General features: G+C 63.4%; 1 protein-coding gene across 2 annotated transcripts in view; it reads right to left on the bottom strand.

The window, feature by feature from the left end:
* Positions 1-13155, bottom strand: part of SNX18 (sorting nexin 18) — a 178555-nt gene extending 165400 nt beyond the window's left edge. For both annotated transcript variants that reach the window (XM_080678576.1, XM_080678575.1), the window contains exon 1: positions 11468-13155. In XM_080678576.1, coding sequence (XP_080534702.1) covers positions 11468-13061 — 1594 coding nt within the window. In that variant the 5' untranslated portion in view covers positions 13062-13155. The remainder of the gene's footprint in view (positions 1-11467) is intronic.
* Positions 13156-15336: the final 2181 nt, after the last annotated feature.

Here is a 15336-nt window from a genome sequence, read left to right as displayed (position 1 = left end):
CAGGGGCTCCAGGCATTTCTGAGGTGACCCTAACACGCCCGAAACAACAGCAGCCACACCGCTTGACCTGATGGTGCTCGTGCTGGAAATGGCCTGCACACATCTGTGCCCCGACGTATGTCCACCTGTGGGTGCTGAGCATCACAAGGAAGGCAGAGGCAGCCGACTCCGCCTCAAGGAGGGTGAGCTGGAGAAAGCTGCCCAGGTGACAGACCTACAGACCCGCCCTCCTCGGTGGGACCCGCCCTCTACTGGGGGATCCGCCCCTCTGCTGGGGGATCCGCCCCTCTGCTCCGGGACACGCCCCTCTGCTGGGGGACCCGCCCCTCTGCTGGGGGACCCGCCCACAAACCCATGTCCTAGCAGTGAGGCCTGGGCACCCCTCAGGCATTCTTTACCGAACCCAAGGGGAGTATAAATAAAAGCTGAAAACGTGGTCCAGAAACTGAAGCACAAAGGGAACACACACTTTTAAAAAACGTATCATAAAATCCAGAAGCAGGCAACGGTCTTCAAAACCTCACTGTTCACGTGGCTGGTGGAGCAGGAACCGGCCCCTCGGCCTCCCCTCAGACCCCCACGTGGCCTTCAGCACAGAGCAGGGCGAGGACGTGGGGAGACCTTACACAGCAAACGCCGGACAGTGGTCACTGTCGTCAAACCAAAGGCCCACGGCGCTCCGGAGGGCCACGGCCTTGCAGGGAAAGACAGACGAGGGAAAACGGGAGTGACAGGACGCGCTAGGGGAGGGAGTGCTGTGCGCACTCCAAGCGGCTCCTGGCTGGGACCCCGGAGCGGAGGCGGCTGGGGGGACACGTGGCACAGCAAGACCTCACCGGGGACCAACGCAGGCATCGCCTCGAGGGAAACAGGAAGGACTGACCCACGGGCCGGGGGAGGGTGGCTCACCAGTAACCGTTACAGTCCGTTACAGTCCCGGGAAGCACAACCTGCTGGAGGCCTCCCCCAGCTCCCGCTGAAACAGCCTCCAAGGGCCCGAGGCCAGGAAAAAGGCCTGACTGCGCGAGGGCCCTCCGTCAGCCCCGTCAGCCCCGCCTGGCTGGGCTCCTCCCAGCAGCAGCCTCCGAGGCCGAGGCCAGGCCCAGGCCACGGGTCCTCCGGGAAGGGCGGGGAAGCACAGCCTCCGGAAAGGTGCAGACTGGCGGGAGCTTCCAGCTGAGACTGGTGTCATTACCTAGCGAGCGGGCTGGGCGCATCGCTGGAATGTCTCCACGGGAGAGAGTTCGCTGCGAAACGGTGACCCTAAGACTCATTCCAAAAGGAGGAGCCAGAACCCCAGGCCTTTCTTCCCACCCCTGAGGCTTTGTTCCTTTTAGAGACCAAAGGGCCGCCGAACAGTGTGGGTGCAGCTCTCTCTGCCTTACAAACAAGGGGCTGCATGACTTGCCCCAAGTCCTGCCACTCATTAATTCATGCCAAAGCGCTGGCCACCGCTCCCCGCCGGCCGCTCCCACCTCCGATCCCACACAGGGCCCGTGCCAACGTGGCTGAGGGCCCGCCCTTCCCTCACTGGGCGAAGGGAAGCTGACAGTGGCTGGGCTGGCTGCTGGGCTATCACTACAAAACCACCTGAGTCTGTACACAAAACCCCAGCGGGCTCCTTTCACACTGATTGCAACTCCCAGGCTCTAAGAAAGGCCTCTGCCCCTCCCCCGTCCTCGACCCACCCACAGAAGCCATGGCTGGACCCCCGCCTCTCCCACCCCTTCCCTGGGTGAGGCCACCTGGTGAGCCACCTGGTGCAGGCTGGAAGGAGCCAAGGTGAGGTAGCCACCACCTGGTCTGACCCACGGGTACTGCGTTTCCAGAGGATTATGTTGTGCATGCTCGTAATAAACACAAACTAACCAAAGCTCGAACTTAATCCACGACAGTTCATTAATATCATGGCCTTAAAGGGCTCAGACTCCAAGAGGCTCACTTTATAGAGCCGGTACGTCGGCACCATTTTCGAAAGCATCACAGCCTGCCAGCAGGTTACCTCCCCCAGCAAACCTCTCCAGAAGCAGGCCCATGTCACTGTTTTTCTAAGATGAGTGGGCAGAGCTTGGTGTCATGGGGCCCATTGGCACATGTAAAACCCCACCGCCGCCCACAGCAAACACCGTCCTCTACGTTAACTGAACTGTGTCCCTCCTCCCGATGGGCAGAGAAATCAATTCCTGGGAACGTCTGACCCAGCAAAATGTACTGCCCCGGGCATCCAGGCACCGAGCCCCCGGGCACCCTGGCGCCGAGCCGCCCCGGGCACCCAGGCGCCGAGCCGCCCGGGCACCCAGGCGCCGAGCCGCCCCGGGCACCCAGGCGCCGAGCCGCCCCGGGCACCCAGGCGCCGAGCCCCCGGGCACCCAGGCGCCGAGCCGCCCCGGGCACCCAGGCGCCGAGCCGCCCCGGGCACCCAGGCGCCGAGCCGCCCCGGGCACCCAGGCGCCGAGCCGCCCCGGGCACCCAGGCGCCGAGCCGCCCCGGGCATCTAAAACGCGGCTGAAGAAGCTGACAGGCCTCCCCGCTCCAGGTCCCCTCGGTGCCCTCTTCCCCTTCTCAGGGCCCCATCGGCTGGCTGCTCCCAACGCTCCCAGCCCACCCAGGCCTGGTTTCTGCTCCTGAACGCGCCTTCCTCTCCTCAAGCAAACCTCGGGTTCCGGTAGGTTCTGTCCTCCTAGGACCAGTTACACAAAAGGCCCAGTCACTAGGCAACAGGGACCCAAAGCTCCATTCCCCTAAAGAAGACGTTTGAAGAAAAGCAAGCACTGACTGGGTTCTGAAACCATGAACGTGCCGACAGGGGGCCCTGGATGTTCTGTCTTCCCAGGGCCTTGCCCCGAAGCCCGGCCGGTGTGCCGGGGCGGGAGGCAGGCTGAGGGGGGCCGCCAAGACGGGCCAGCCACTTCTTCTCACTCCGGCACCCGGAAACGTCGAGAGAAAATGCTAATGTGGCCCAGTGGCCTACTTCGCTCTTGTCCTCCATCAGGGCACCCAACCCGATGCCGCTCACCCGCCTCTGCTCCCTCCCTCCCTCCCTCCCTCCCTCCCTCCCCCCCCCCCCTCAGTACTCTCCCTCTCTGCTCCAATAGTGTTTTTTTTTTAGAAAACATCTCAAAAACCTTAGTTTCTTTTTTCTAGGCAGAGAAAGGGCCACTGACGCTGGAGAAGGTCCCTGAGAAGCCCCCAAACGGCTCCTCCCTGAGGGGCAGGAGGCTCGGAGGGACCGGCTCGGAGGGACCGAGCTGAGACCGCCACGCCTGGGGGGCGGCCTGAGCAGTACCAGGGCACTTTCAAGGACACGTGGCCGGCCTTCGAGCACTCTGTCCAGAGGACGTCGCGTCTTGACCAGCAGAACTGTAGCTGCAGGCCCGTCAGCGACGCTGGCGCTACCTGCTGGGCAGCACGGCCTAACTGTTCACTTCCTGCGCCCACGGTGCCCGCTGCGCCTGGCATTCCCATCGCCTCACGATCCCTACGCGCTGGGGACAATCCCTACGTGAGCTGTTCCCCGTAGGGACACCCTGACCCTGGGCTGTCCCTGGGGTTCCAGGACCTTGGCCCTTCCCTTACCCACTGGAGACAAAAAGCACCCAGAAACACACGTCTTAGGACAGACCTGAGGCACCGCCGTCACACAGGCCCCGACGCTGACATGTCAGTGCTCAAGGGCGTCTCACTGCAGGCAGCCGGTGGCTTTGGGGAAGGTCGCCAGCCCAACGTAACCCAGTCCAGGAAGTGGGGTTCCTAAGCTCCCTCAGGCCCATGCCTGACCCTTCCCCGCCTCTTCTGAGCCGGCCTTCTCCACGCCCTCAGCCCTGCCTGCCCCCACCCCCCCCCCCCGCCCCAACCCCCCACACGTGTCCGCGTTCCCCGGCCCTTTCCGCGCCGCCTCGTGCCTGCTCACTCGGACAGCCCCTCGTGCCTGTGCTCGGCCAACAGAGCTTCGGGAGCCTGGGCCAGGCTGCCCGCGTGAGGGACTCAGGCAACTTCCTATGGTTCACCTCCTCTCTGCAAGGGGGGAAAATGAGGGGATTTACCTCCAAACCCACATCCATCCTCCCTCCCTCCCTCCCTCCCTTTCTCCCTCCCTCCAACTTCCTATGGTTCACCTCCTCTCTGCAAGTTGGGAAAATGAGGGGATTTACCTCCAAACCCACAACCTCCCTCCCTCCCTCCCTCCCCCCCCTCCCCCCCTCCCTCCAACTTCCTATGGTTCACCTCCTCTCTGCAAGTTGGGAAAATGAGGGGATTTACCTCCAAACCCACAACCTCCCTCCCTCCCTCCCTCCCTCCCTCCCCCCCTCCCTCCAACTTCCTATGGTTCACCTCCTCTCTGCAAGTTGGGAAAATGAGGGGATTTACCTCCAAACCCACATCCATCCTCCCTCCCTCCCTCCCTCCCTTTCTCCCTCCCTCCCTAAAAAAAATTTTAAGTGAAAACCATCCTTAGCTCAAGCGCTGTGGACAGACAGCCCTGCTCCCTCTCCAAGCGCCTCCACTGGTGGCTCCACAGCCCTGGTCTGCAGGTCCCTTTATGCCCCTCCCTGTCCTTACCCTCCTGTAGGCACACAGCCCTCTGTCTCCTCCTCCCACCCCATGGGCACCCGTCCGTTTAGGATTTCATCACATCTTGCCTCACCCCACCCGAGCCACCCTCTGCTCTGCCACCAGGACCTGTCCCTCAAAGGTGGGGCCTGCCCGGTCACTCCCTGTCTGACCTGTGAAGCTCCCTCCCTCCCCACCCCCTGCAGCCGACCTCAGATCACCTGAGGGCTTTTCTAAGCGCCCCAGGCTCCAGGCCCAGGCCGCAGGCCTGCACTGACTCAGCAGAGCCAGGTGGGTCAGCCTACGGCTGAGGCCACGCCCAGGCTGCTCCAGGAACCACATCTGGCCTGGTTTCCGTACCGGGGTTCAGAACGTCCCCCGCTGCTGGCTAGATGGCCTCCTATTCTCCACACCCCTCCCCGTCGGCCTCCCTCTGAGCCGCAGGTGCAGGTGCAGCTACCAGTGCTTAGCAAGCCCCCGAGGGGGTTTCCAAGATCCGCCTGCACCCACCACCCAGTTCCTCCCAGTCACGCCGTGACGGCCTTTCCAGGAAAAGCCCAAGGCTCCCCACAGCCCGAACAGCCGACACCCCTGCTCCCTCGGACCCTGGCCTCTCACTGCCAACACCACACACGTCCACGTCCACCTCCACCGTCCGCACACCCCCGCCTCCTGCAGGACCTGCGCCTCCCGCGAGGCAGGTACGACCCAGGCTCCAGCCCGAGGTGACCACCTGGGAGAGGGCGAGGCTGCACACGGGCTCCAGGGAGGGAACGAGGTCCCAGCCTGATGCTGTGCTGGGCGGGGAGGGAACCGACACAGCAGCCTGTCCACCTAACAGCGCGAGCCTCACCTGCTTCCATCCCCACCTGGTCACAGCCTCCCTCACGGCAGCCGAGGAAGCCCCACCCTCCCTGCCGGGCAGACCAGCAGCCCGCTCCCTCCTGCCCCCCTCCTCCCCGGCCACACCTGGCCGCTTAGGAAAGCCTGTTCACTCCACCTCTACCTGCATCCCCAGTGGGCCTCTCCCCTCTCCCCAGCCCCTTCCCGATCCTGGGCCAGCCCCGAGTCTCCCGCCTGGATTAGTGGGCCGTTTCCTGCTGGCTCCCTGCTCCTACCTGTGGCACCTGCCCCTCCCCACTCGGTCCTCACACAGCAACCGCAGGAAGCCCGAGTCAGGACCAGCTGTCCATCAGGCCGTGGCTCAAAACCCTGCTCCAGCCCCGTCTCACCAGACTTCCCTGCAGCTCGGCCTCCGGGCCCTCTCCCCGCCCAAATCCTCTCAGCTGGGTCACCTGGCCTTCCCAGGCCTCTCAGCCTGCCAGGCCCTCGCCCCCCGCCAGCGCCCTGGCTCCCGAGACTCCTGGGCGGCTAACTCCCTGGCGTCCTCAGGCCTCTGCTTAGATTTCAGCTCCCAAGGAGGCCGACTTGGAGCATCCTTTTAAAACTTCATGCTGCCTCCCAGGCTCACGGCCCGCTCCGATTGTACGTACCCCCCCTCCACACTCCAGCGCACATTGGCACGCATCACTGCCTTTGCTTTTCACGTTTCTCCATCTGCCAGCATGCCAACTCCACAAGGGCAGGCGTCCCTGCGTCCATCACTGATACAGCCCGAGCATCTTTTTCCAAACATGTTTTCACTGATTTTTACAGGGAGGGGAAGGAAGAGGGAGAGAGAAAGAAACACCAATATGAGAGCAACACACCAATGGGCTGCCTTCTGCACACACCCCACTGGGCATGTGCCCGGCCAGGAATCAAACCAGCAACCTCTCCGCACACAGGACGATGCCCACCCACTGACCCCCACCGGCAGGGCACAGCCTGGCACTAGCAGTGCCTGCCCCACGGTGGGCACTGAGACATCTGCTGGATAAAATCAGGTTTCTCCCTCAGAGGGCCCTACGAGCAAACCTAATGACTTATTAGTCCACCCCCCCCGACCCCGCCCCTGCCACCGTCTCCTACCTGCTAAGTAACATAACACATAAAACTTCTCTCAGGAGAGGGAAGGCAAGTCACGTGGGCGACCGAGAGCTCTAAGGAGCAGATCCCCTGTGGCTGACCTCACTCACTAGGGAACTCAGCCTGGGCCGAGGGCGGAGGCTGGGCTGCCTCCCACAGCGCGTGGGGTGGAAGTGGGGCGAAGCCAAACAGGTGAGTGACTCAGTTTCTACCCAGACCCTTCAAACTCGGCGGAGTCTTGAAGAGCCTCTTAGACCTTCTCCGGCCTCCCTGGCCCACCCCCAGGGCTAGCTTTAGCCCAGGAGACCAGATGCAGACCGCAGACCAGACCAGACCAGACCAGACCGCAGACCGAAGGGCGAGGGACCGGCTATCTTCAGTCCCTGTGGGAGGGACCGAGACCTCCCTGCGCTGGGGAGGGCACACAATGGGGACACTCTGCCCGGCGGGCGGGCGGGCAGGCGGGGCCAGGGCTGGTACCACTCCCCCGGCTGCTTCGGTGGGACAGAGGGCGTTCAGAGGACGGCGTTCAGAGGACGGCAAACTAGCCACTGACTGTGTCATTCAAGAGCACCGACCACGGACGCCTGCGTGTACTCGTCCACTTCCGTCCTGCATCACAGCCTCAGACTACAAGCCCCCTGGAGGTGCCTTCACACCGGTCCTCCGGAGAAAGAATTCCCCTGAAGGGCCTCCAGCTCTCTGGTCCACATTCACCAGCCGAGATAAAACCACATTTCTCATCACCAAATGTTGACAGTCCTTCCCCCGGCGATGTTCCCCACAGGTAAGCCTGCAGCTTTAAGCCGTGACTCACGGCCACGCACTGAGCTTTATCGTGTACTGGAGATTAGTCACAGCTTTGGAAACAGAATGAAATGAGCTAAGAAACGGACAGACAGATTCTCTGTTGTTCCTCACACTCACCAACGTCTGCGGCACTGCGGCAGGGACAGAGGAGAAATCGAGACGACGGGTACACGGCTGTGACGGACAAGCAGGGACTGCCTCGCGGGAATCAGCGAGCAGAGAATTAAAGAATTAAAAATAAACGTTTTTAGTGATTTTAGAGAGAGGAAGGAGTAGAGATAGAAACATCCATGATGAGAGAGAACCACTGATCAGCTGCCTCCTGCAGGCCCCACACTGGGGATCAAGCCCACAACCCGGGCACATGCCCTGACCAGGAACCGAACCGTGACCTCCTGGTTCATAGGTCAGTGCTCAACCCCTGAGCCACACCAGTGGGTGGGACTCCTCTTAAGACAAAGCAAACCATGAATAAAATTGCAGCGGAGTCTGAATTCCCATCCCCTGCACTGCTGACGAGGGACGCTGCTCCTTCCTTCACTCGAGCCCATTAACGAAGCAGTCTGTTGACCCGAGACTCCATTCGCTGATGGAAAAAATCACCGTTCTAGAATTCTCTTTCAGCTTAAGGAGCCACAGGGCGCTCTTCAGTCCTGCAGACAGCACGCACCAAGACACTGCTCCGTCTAAGCCGCGGCTGCAGCACTGAGCTCGGTCGGGAGCGCCAGCCCGCACACCCGGCGCCGCGTCCCAGCTCATGAGATGCCCGTCCCCAGGCCTGTGCTCCGAATGGCCCTCCAGGCGGCTGCCGTCCGGCCCACCTGGCGTCCCCACGCGGCAGACACCTTCCCCACGGGGACAGGGTCCGGCGGCCTGCTGCCCTGGAGTTACTCCTCAGCCCGCGGGCGGGAGGGGCGGCAGGAGGGCCGAGGGAACAGGAAGCTCGTGGGAAGACGAAGGCCTGACAGGGGAAAGCTGTCCAGCACAGGGCTGGCTCGGCCTTCAGCGGAGGGAAGGGCCAGCGACATCCTGCGCTCCCACGTGGTGGCCGCCTGCTGCCAAGCACTCAGGCGCACTGAGTGTGGCCGGGAAACTGAGTCACTCCGTTTCGTTGGCTCCGTTAAACGTGAGCGGCCGCACGCGGCACACGGAGCAGCACCGGTCAGACACGGAGCAGCACCGGTCAGACACGGAGCAGCACGGGTCAGACACGGAGCAGCACCGGTCAGACAGGGAGCAGCACCGGTCAGACACGGAGCAGCACCGGTCAGACAGGGAGCAGCACCGGTCAGACAGGGAGCAGCACCGGTCAGACACGGAGCAGCACCGGTCAGACACGGAGCAGCACGGGTCAGACACGGAGCAGCACCGGTCAGACACGGAGCAGCACCGGTCAGACACGGAGCAGCACCGGTCAGACAGGGAGCAGCACCGGTCAGACACGGAGCAGCACCGGTCAGACACGGAGCAGCACCGGTCAGACACGGAGCAGCACGGGTCAGACAGGGAGCAGCACCGGTCAGACACGGAGCAGCACCGGTCAGACACGGAGCAGCACCGGTCAGACAGGGAGCAGCACCGGTCAGACAGGGAGCAGCACCGGTCAGACAGGGAGCAGCACCGGTCAGACACGGAGCAGCACCGGTCAGACACGGAGCAGCACCGGTCAGACACGGAGCAGCACCGGTCAGACACGGAGCAGCAGTCTCCTGGGCTACAGACCCGTCCAGAGGAGCCACTGTCCCTTCCCTGTCCCCAGGAGTGGAGGGGGCCGAACCTCATTAACTCCCCTCTCAACCGCACTGGTCATTGGAAAGCACCTTCCCATCACCTCTCTCGCATCCTGTCAGAACCGTACAACGCAGGAGGGAACCGGTTTCCTCTTGCTGTTGGCAACAGGAACGTGAGAGATGAAATAATTCTTCCGAATTTTTAACACTCTCCCTGAGCCGAAATATAAACTGGGACCAAGTGCTTACAACCAACGTTGTTTAAATTGCTTAAAGGTTTTTTATCTTTTTGTTGTTCCTGTTCTCCTTGGATTATGCTTGGAGACCTCGGAGGAAAAGCCACCTGTGAACAGAATTCCAAGTGCTCCGACTCTAAACGGGTTCATTGCAATGGCAACTGTGCAATTAAGGTGGTGCTGGCGGGGGGGGGGGGGGCGGCTGAGCTGCTCCTTACAGCCACGAGTTGCCGATGCCCGGGGCACCCTCGCAGTGCGTCACCCGGTGTGACATTCTCTCACCGGCACGCAGCCTCCCTGACAACCACTCCCTGGGAGTCAGCGCTCTGGTCTGTGCGCTGTGCTTAAACGGCAGCACATTCTAACACACGTCATCCAGGGCACAGTCCCTGAGCGTCACACACCTAGGCTGCGACACAAACCGACTACTGAATACCAACGGTGTTCTTCCCCGGGTGCCTGGGCTATGTTCAGGGCCCCTGACTCTGTTTAAGCGACATAAAACGGCACTGTTTTTAAAAAAGGAAGTTTCTCAAATCCCAAGTCACAGGAGACAATTTTAGCTCTAGGATTGAAAAAATAAACAAGCCACGTGGTTTAGGAGACTCCACCAAGTACCGCTGTAAATGCCAAACAGATCTTAGAACAAACCCTGCATAGGGCCTTTCTAATAAATAATTTCCAGAGCAGGGCCCTTGGCTGAGTGCGGTCTGAGCGACAGCGAGACCAGGCCTGGCAGGACCAGTCACCTGAGTCAAGGCCACAGGTGTGTGCACTTGGCTCCACCCTCCCACCTACTCACCGGCCATTTGCATAAGTTACATAAATAAACAGAGAGGCGGCCAGCCTGGGTCCCCATGGGCGTAACACAAATGGAATTTAAATGTCAGGTCCTGCATTCAAGGCCCGAAGAGCGAGACCCATCAGTGCCAGCCGGGCTCACGGATTCATACCGATTTATGCAAAAAGCGGCTCAGGCGTGGAGAGGCAGCTCACCCGGCCGCAGAGCTGTGGCTGCCTTCAGTCTGCGTGGCTGCGTTCACACCGCCCTGCGGGAGCTACTGTCTCCACTGGAGCCAGCACCGTGGGGGCAACACACATCCAGGGTCTGAAGGCGCCCACCCCGGTGGGTGAGTCAGGACTCACACTGGAGGGGGAGGAACAGGGTCCGAGGGCTGACATGGGAGGAGGGACAGACAGGTTTTGTGTGGCTCTCGGAGCAGAAAGAGGATCGAGGGGCAGATTTCAGTTCAGTGCCCGTAAGACCATGTCAAAGGCCAGGCGTGTTCGTAACTGGGGCTGGCCCTGGGAAGGCAGCGACCCCTCACCACTGAAGGCCAGGCTGCTGACCCAGGAGGTCTCCCCGAGGGAGTCAGATGGGTGACCCCCTCCTCCCCTGCCCACCACCCTCTCAGAGGACACTCACAGGACAGGGAGACCCCTGCCCAGCCCTCCCCCAGGCACTGCCCGGGCAGCGCTCGGGGAGGGACGTCCCGAGGCCACACTGCTCTCATTGACGCCAGGAAGGAACAAAGGGCCCGTTTAGGCTTCACCAAGTGTCAGGGACGCTCTACCCCGCAAAGCCCTCGGCAGCTGGGCAGCTCCTGGTTCTCACTGAGAGGCCAGGGACAAGGCCCTCCGACCCGCCGTTCAGATTCTACATGTTCCGCGTCGCTCCCGCATCCTCTTCCTAAAGGCTGCTCTTAGCTTCAGTCTCACAGGCTCCAAAATCACGATGACTGGGCTTAAACAGATTTCTCAAAACTTCCTCAAATCTACAAGGCTGCAAGCGAGAGGCCCTGCAGGAAGCCGAGGGCTTCCGCTGCCCCGGCCAGTCCCTCCGAGAACGGACCCCAATTCCTCCACCCGAGCAGGGGGGGGGAGGGGGGCGGGGAGCGAGGGCAGGCACACCTGTGTTTGCAGGGAAGTCTCCCCATGATGTCCACGCTTCCCGACACCCAGCGCTAAGTGACCAGTGCTCACGCAGAGGCCTATGCTGGCTTGGGTCCCCTTCCAGCTGGGCCCTGGACACAGACCCCAGAAGGGCCCGGCCCAGCATTCAAATTCCGGAACGATGCCGCAGACACCCCCAGTCCCTAAGCCAGAGCAGCCTGTCTGTCCAGCCCACCCCGCCCCCCACGGCCCACGCCCCCCCCCCGCCCCGGGCTTTACCTTTCTGCACGTGGATGATGTCGGGGAAGTTGGCCAGGTGGCCCTGGTAGAGCGCCAACAGGTCCATGACGGGGTCCAGGTCCTGCCTGGGCTGCTCGGCGAAGAGCTCGCCGATGGCGTCGTAGGCGTCCCCGGTGAAGGCGATGGCCTGGTTGAGGCCGGCCGAGAAGGCCTGCTGGTCCAGCTCGAAGGCCTGGCTGAGGCCGCGCAGGGACTGGCCCACCTTCTGGTACTCCTTCTTGAAGCCCGTCACCTGCTTGCGCGCGAACTCGGTGGCCGTGTGGTTGAGCTGCAGCGCGCTGTCGTCCATCTTCTTGGTGAAGCTCTTGAAGCCGTCGATGCGGCTCTCCACCTCCTGCAGGTCCAGCGCGGCGGCGGGCGGCGTGCTCAGCGTCAGGAAGAAGTTGGCGCCCACCATCTCGTCCCGCTCGGCCTTCCGCTTGCCCTGCTTCCAGGCCTTCTCGTCCGTGCCGCTGGGGCAGGTCAGGAAGTGCTGGAAGACGTCGCACTGCGCCAGCACCGGGTGGCTGGCCATGTGGTTCATCCACCAGATGAGGCCCTTCCGGCGCTTGGAGATGAAGTCCTCCTCGAAGCGGCCCGTGGCCTGCTTCTCGGGCAGGTGGGGCACCGAGATGACCGGGAACTTCTCGGCCAGGCGCGCGTACAGCCAGTCGAAGTGCTTGTAGCGCCGGTACACGGGCGCCTGCGTGTGCGTGGGCACCAGCTTGTAGGAGATGTAGCTCTTCATGCCCTTGAACTTGGTCTGCTTGGTGGGGTCGTCGATGGTGCACTGGAAGGGGTAGGGGTTCTCCTGCCACTCGGGGCCGTAGGGCCCCAGCACCACGCACAGCTTGTCCCCGTCCTTGACGAAGCCGGACGCCTCGCCCAGCACGAAGGCCTCCCCGCCCGACTTGACGAAGGTGGAGAAGCGGTTCAGGTTGCGGCTCACCGTGGCCGAGCTCTTGGCCCCCGACGGCTGGTGCTGCGCGGGCACCGGGCCGCCCCGGGGGCCCAGCGACGGGTCGGCGCGCGTGGACAGGCGGTAGCGGCCGGGGGCCCCCGCCGACGAGCCGTCCAGGTCCGGGTACGCGCCGCCGCCCAGCGCGCCCGGCTCGTCCGCCACCGTGGAGCTGTCGTCCCACTCGTCGTCCCAGTCGTCGTCGCTGCCCTGGCTGGCCTGGTAGCCGCCGCCGTACAGCTGCTGGGGCGACGGCTGCAGGGCGCCCCCGGCGTACGGGAGGAAGGTGCTCGTCGGCTGGAAGGTGCTGGGCGGCTGGAAGGTGCTCGTCGGCTGGAAGGTGCTCGGCGGCTGGAAGGCGGCGGGCGGTGGGGCGGGCAGGGGCTCCAGGCCGCCGGGCGGCACGTTGGCGTAGCGGGCCGGGCCGCCGTCCGGCGCGGGGCCGGGCTCGGGGGCGCGGATCACCTGCACGTAGGAGGCCGGGAAGAGGCCGCGGTCGCCGCGGCTGTTGACGCCCTCCAGCCAGCCCTCGATGTCCTGCTCGCTGCACAGGCTCAGCACCTCGTGCTCGCGCAGCGAGATCTCGCCCGGGTTCTCCGACCTGAAGTCGTACAGCGCGCGGGCGCGCAGCGCCATGGTCCCGGCCGAGCCCGCGGCCGCCGAGGGCCGCGGAGGAGCCCACGCCGCGCGCCGCGCCGCGCCCCGCCCGCCGGTCGCGCCCTCCTCCCGCGCCGCGCGCCGCCGACTGAGCCGAGCCGCCGCCGGGGGGCGGGGCCGCGGCGCCCACGTCCCCAGCCGCGCGCGCCGAGCGCCGAGCGCCGAGGGCCAGGCCAGAGCAAGCGCCGCCCGAGCCGCCGATCGCCGAGCCCGCGCCGCCGCTGCCCCCTGGTGGCCGGCGCGTGCAACCGCCGCCGCAGCGACCTGCAGGTGGAGGTGGTTGTGCAGATGGGTCTTGAGGCTTCAGGTGAGAAAAGGTGTCCGAGAAAGTCCGTCCGCGCAGCGTGTGCGTCCCTGAGACGCGCTGTGCCCGCGCCCAGCTGCAGCCTGCGGGCCTCCAGGGGCGCGGAGGGCAGGAGCAAAGCCCGGGTGCTGTGTGCGACCGTGCGTGACAGCCGGACGGCGGAGCAGGGCTGGGCTTGACCCACCTTCTGACAACACCCTCTGTGTGCCCTGAGCGAGTCCCCCACGTCCCTGCCCCCTAGGGTGCAGTGTGACCCTGTTTTACAGGCGAGGGCCACGAAACAGGGGCGTCAACCTGTGGCCGTCTCCGCGGTGAGCCCGGTGCGGGTGTTTGCTGCCGCTGTGGCTGCGGTGACGGCTCTTGGGAAAGCAGACACGCTGTCGCCTCCTAAAGAAAAGCTGGGTCCCCCGGTCCCAGCCAGGCGCGTGCACCAGGCGGGTCGGAGCTCACCCTGCTCAGTGGCCGCCCAGCGGTCTCCTTTGTCTCCATCATGTTTAAGGGAGTGGATAGCAGGCCCTTCCTGAGATGCTGACCAGCTCCCATCGCTGCAGCGGTTCCACATCTCTCCCTTCAGTGCAGCCCTGGCCGGGGCCCTTCCTTCTCCTCTCTTCGATTGCTCAGTCGCCTCATTATCCCTGTGAAGGCACCTCTCATCGGGGTTCAGCCGGTCCCCTGACCCCTTTCCAGCCAGCCTGGGAAGCAGGCCAGAGAGCACAGCGTTGGTCATGGCCGTGGTATGCCAAGCATCCTGCACCAACCACAGCCCCCAGGCCAGAACTGCCCCGCCGTGTGCGTTTATATTGCGAAACCTTAATTCCACCCAGTGAGCAGATTCCAGAGGACAGCGTTTTCAGCTGAACCGTCTGGTTGGGACTCTCCTCAGAGCCCGCCACGGAGGTCACGAGCTTCAGGGCCAGAAACAAGCAGGCTTTCCCTGAACGTGGAGAAGACACGCGTGGTGCTTATGGACCCCCAGAGGCGACGGTGTTGAAGAGAAATGCACGTAGACTCGGCCGCTCCGGAGAAGCAGGAGCTGCGGTGCCAGGGGGTGGCCGGCCGGTGGTCAGCTCTGCCGTCTGGAGGGAGGCCCGGCGCCGGCTCCGTGAAGGGCAGGGGAGGGCGCTCGAAGGTGCCTGGCGCTGTGGCACCCACGTGGCAGGGAAACCTCACCCCGTAGGGTTTGCATATCTACACCATGGCTTCCAGTTAGAAACTGACCGCCGTCCACTCAGGGCGTAGATACAGTAACGCGCTGTTAAAGTTTCCTCTAGCAAATGGAGCATGTTATTCATCATTTAGGAGATGCCGCAGTCGCCATGATAAGCGCTCATTTAGTGCGCTTTTGTGAGAACAAGTCTGTAGGGGACCCTAAATGGCCCCACACATCGGCACCTTCCCACTTCGTCCCTTGGCCTTGGCCTGGAGGCGTCCGGCCTCGCCACCCCTCGCCTCCGCTCGGAGACACCCCCGGGTCTCCTGCTGTCCCGGAACAAGCCACGCATGTCTGCCGAGCCGTGGGTTCTTTGTTAAAGAGAAGTTTCGGGTTCTCAGCAAAACTGCGGCGAAGGTACCGAGATTTTCACCTACTCCTGCCCGTGAGCACAAAGCCCGCTCACCCTCAGCGTCCCACAGAGCGGGCCTTGGTGTAGCGCTGGGCCCCCGCGGACACGTCATCCCTCCCCGAAGCCCGGGGTGCCATTCGGTCCCCCTGTGGGTTCGGACAAATGTCTCATGACAAGGACCCATCGCGGCCGTGTCACGCAGCGTGTCGTCACGCCCCTAAAGCTCCTCGGGGTTCTGCCTGGTCACCCCTCCCCACCCCCACGCGCTGGCAGCCCCGGTCTTTTCACTTTTCCAGAAGGTCACAGAGTCGGGAACCCCCAGGACGTAGCCTCCTGGGGTTGGCTACCTTCGCTCAGTCGTATGCACATAAGGCCCCTCCGGGTGTTT

This window comes from Plecotus auritus (assembly GCF_963455305.1).
Source record: "Plecotus auritus genome assembly, chromosome: 7".
Taxonomy (NCBI): Eukaryota; Metazoa; Chordata; class Mammalia; order Chiroptera; family Vespertilionidae; genus Plecotus; species Plecotus auritus.
This window is presented reverse-complemented; position numbering and strand designations above follow the sequence as displayed.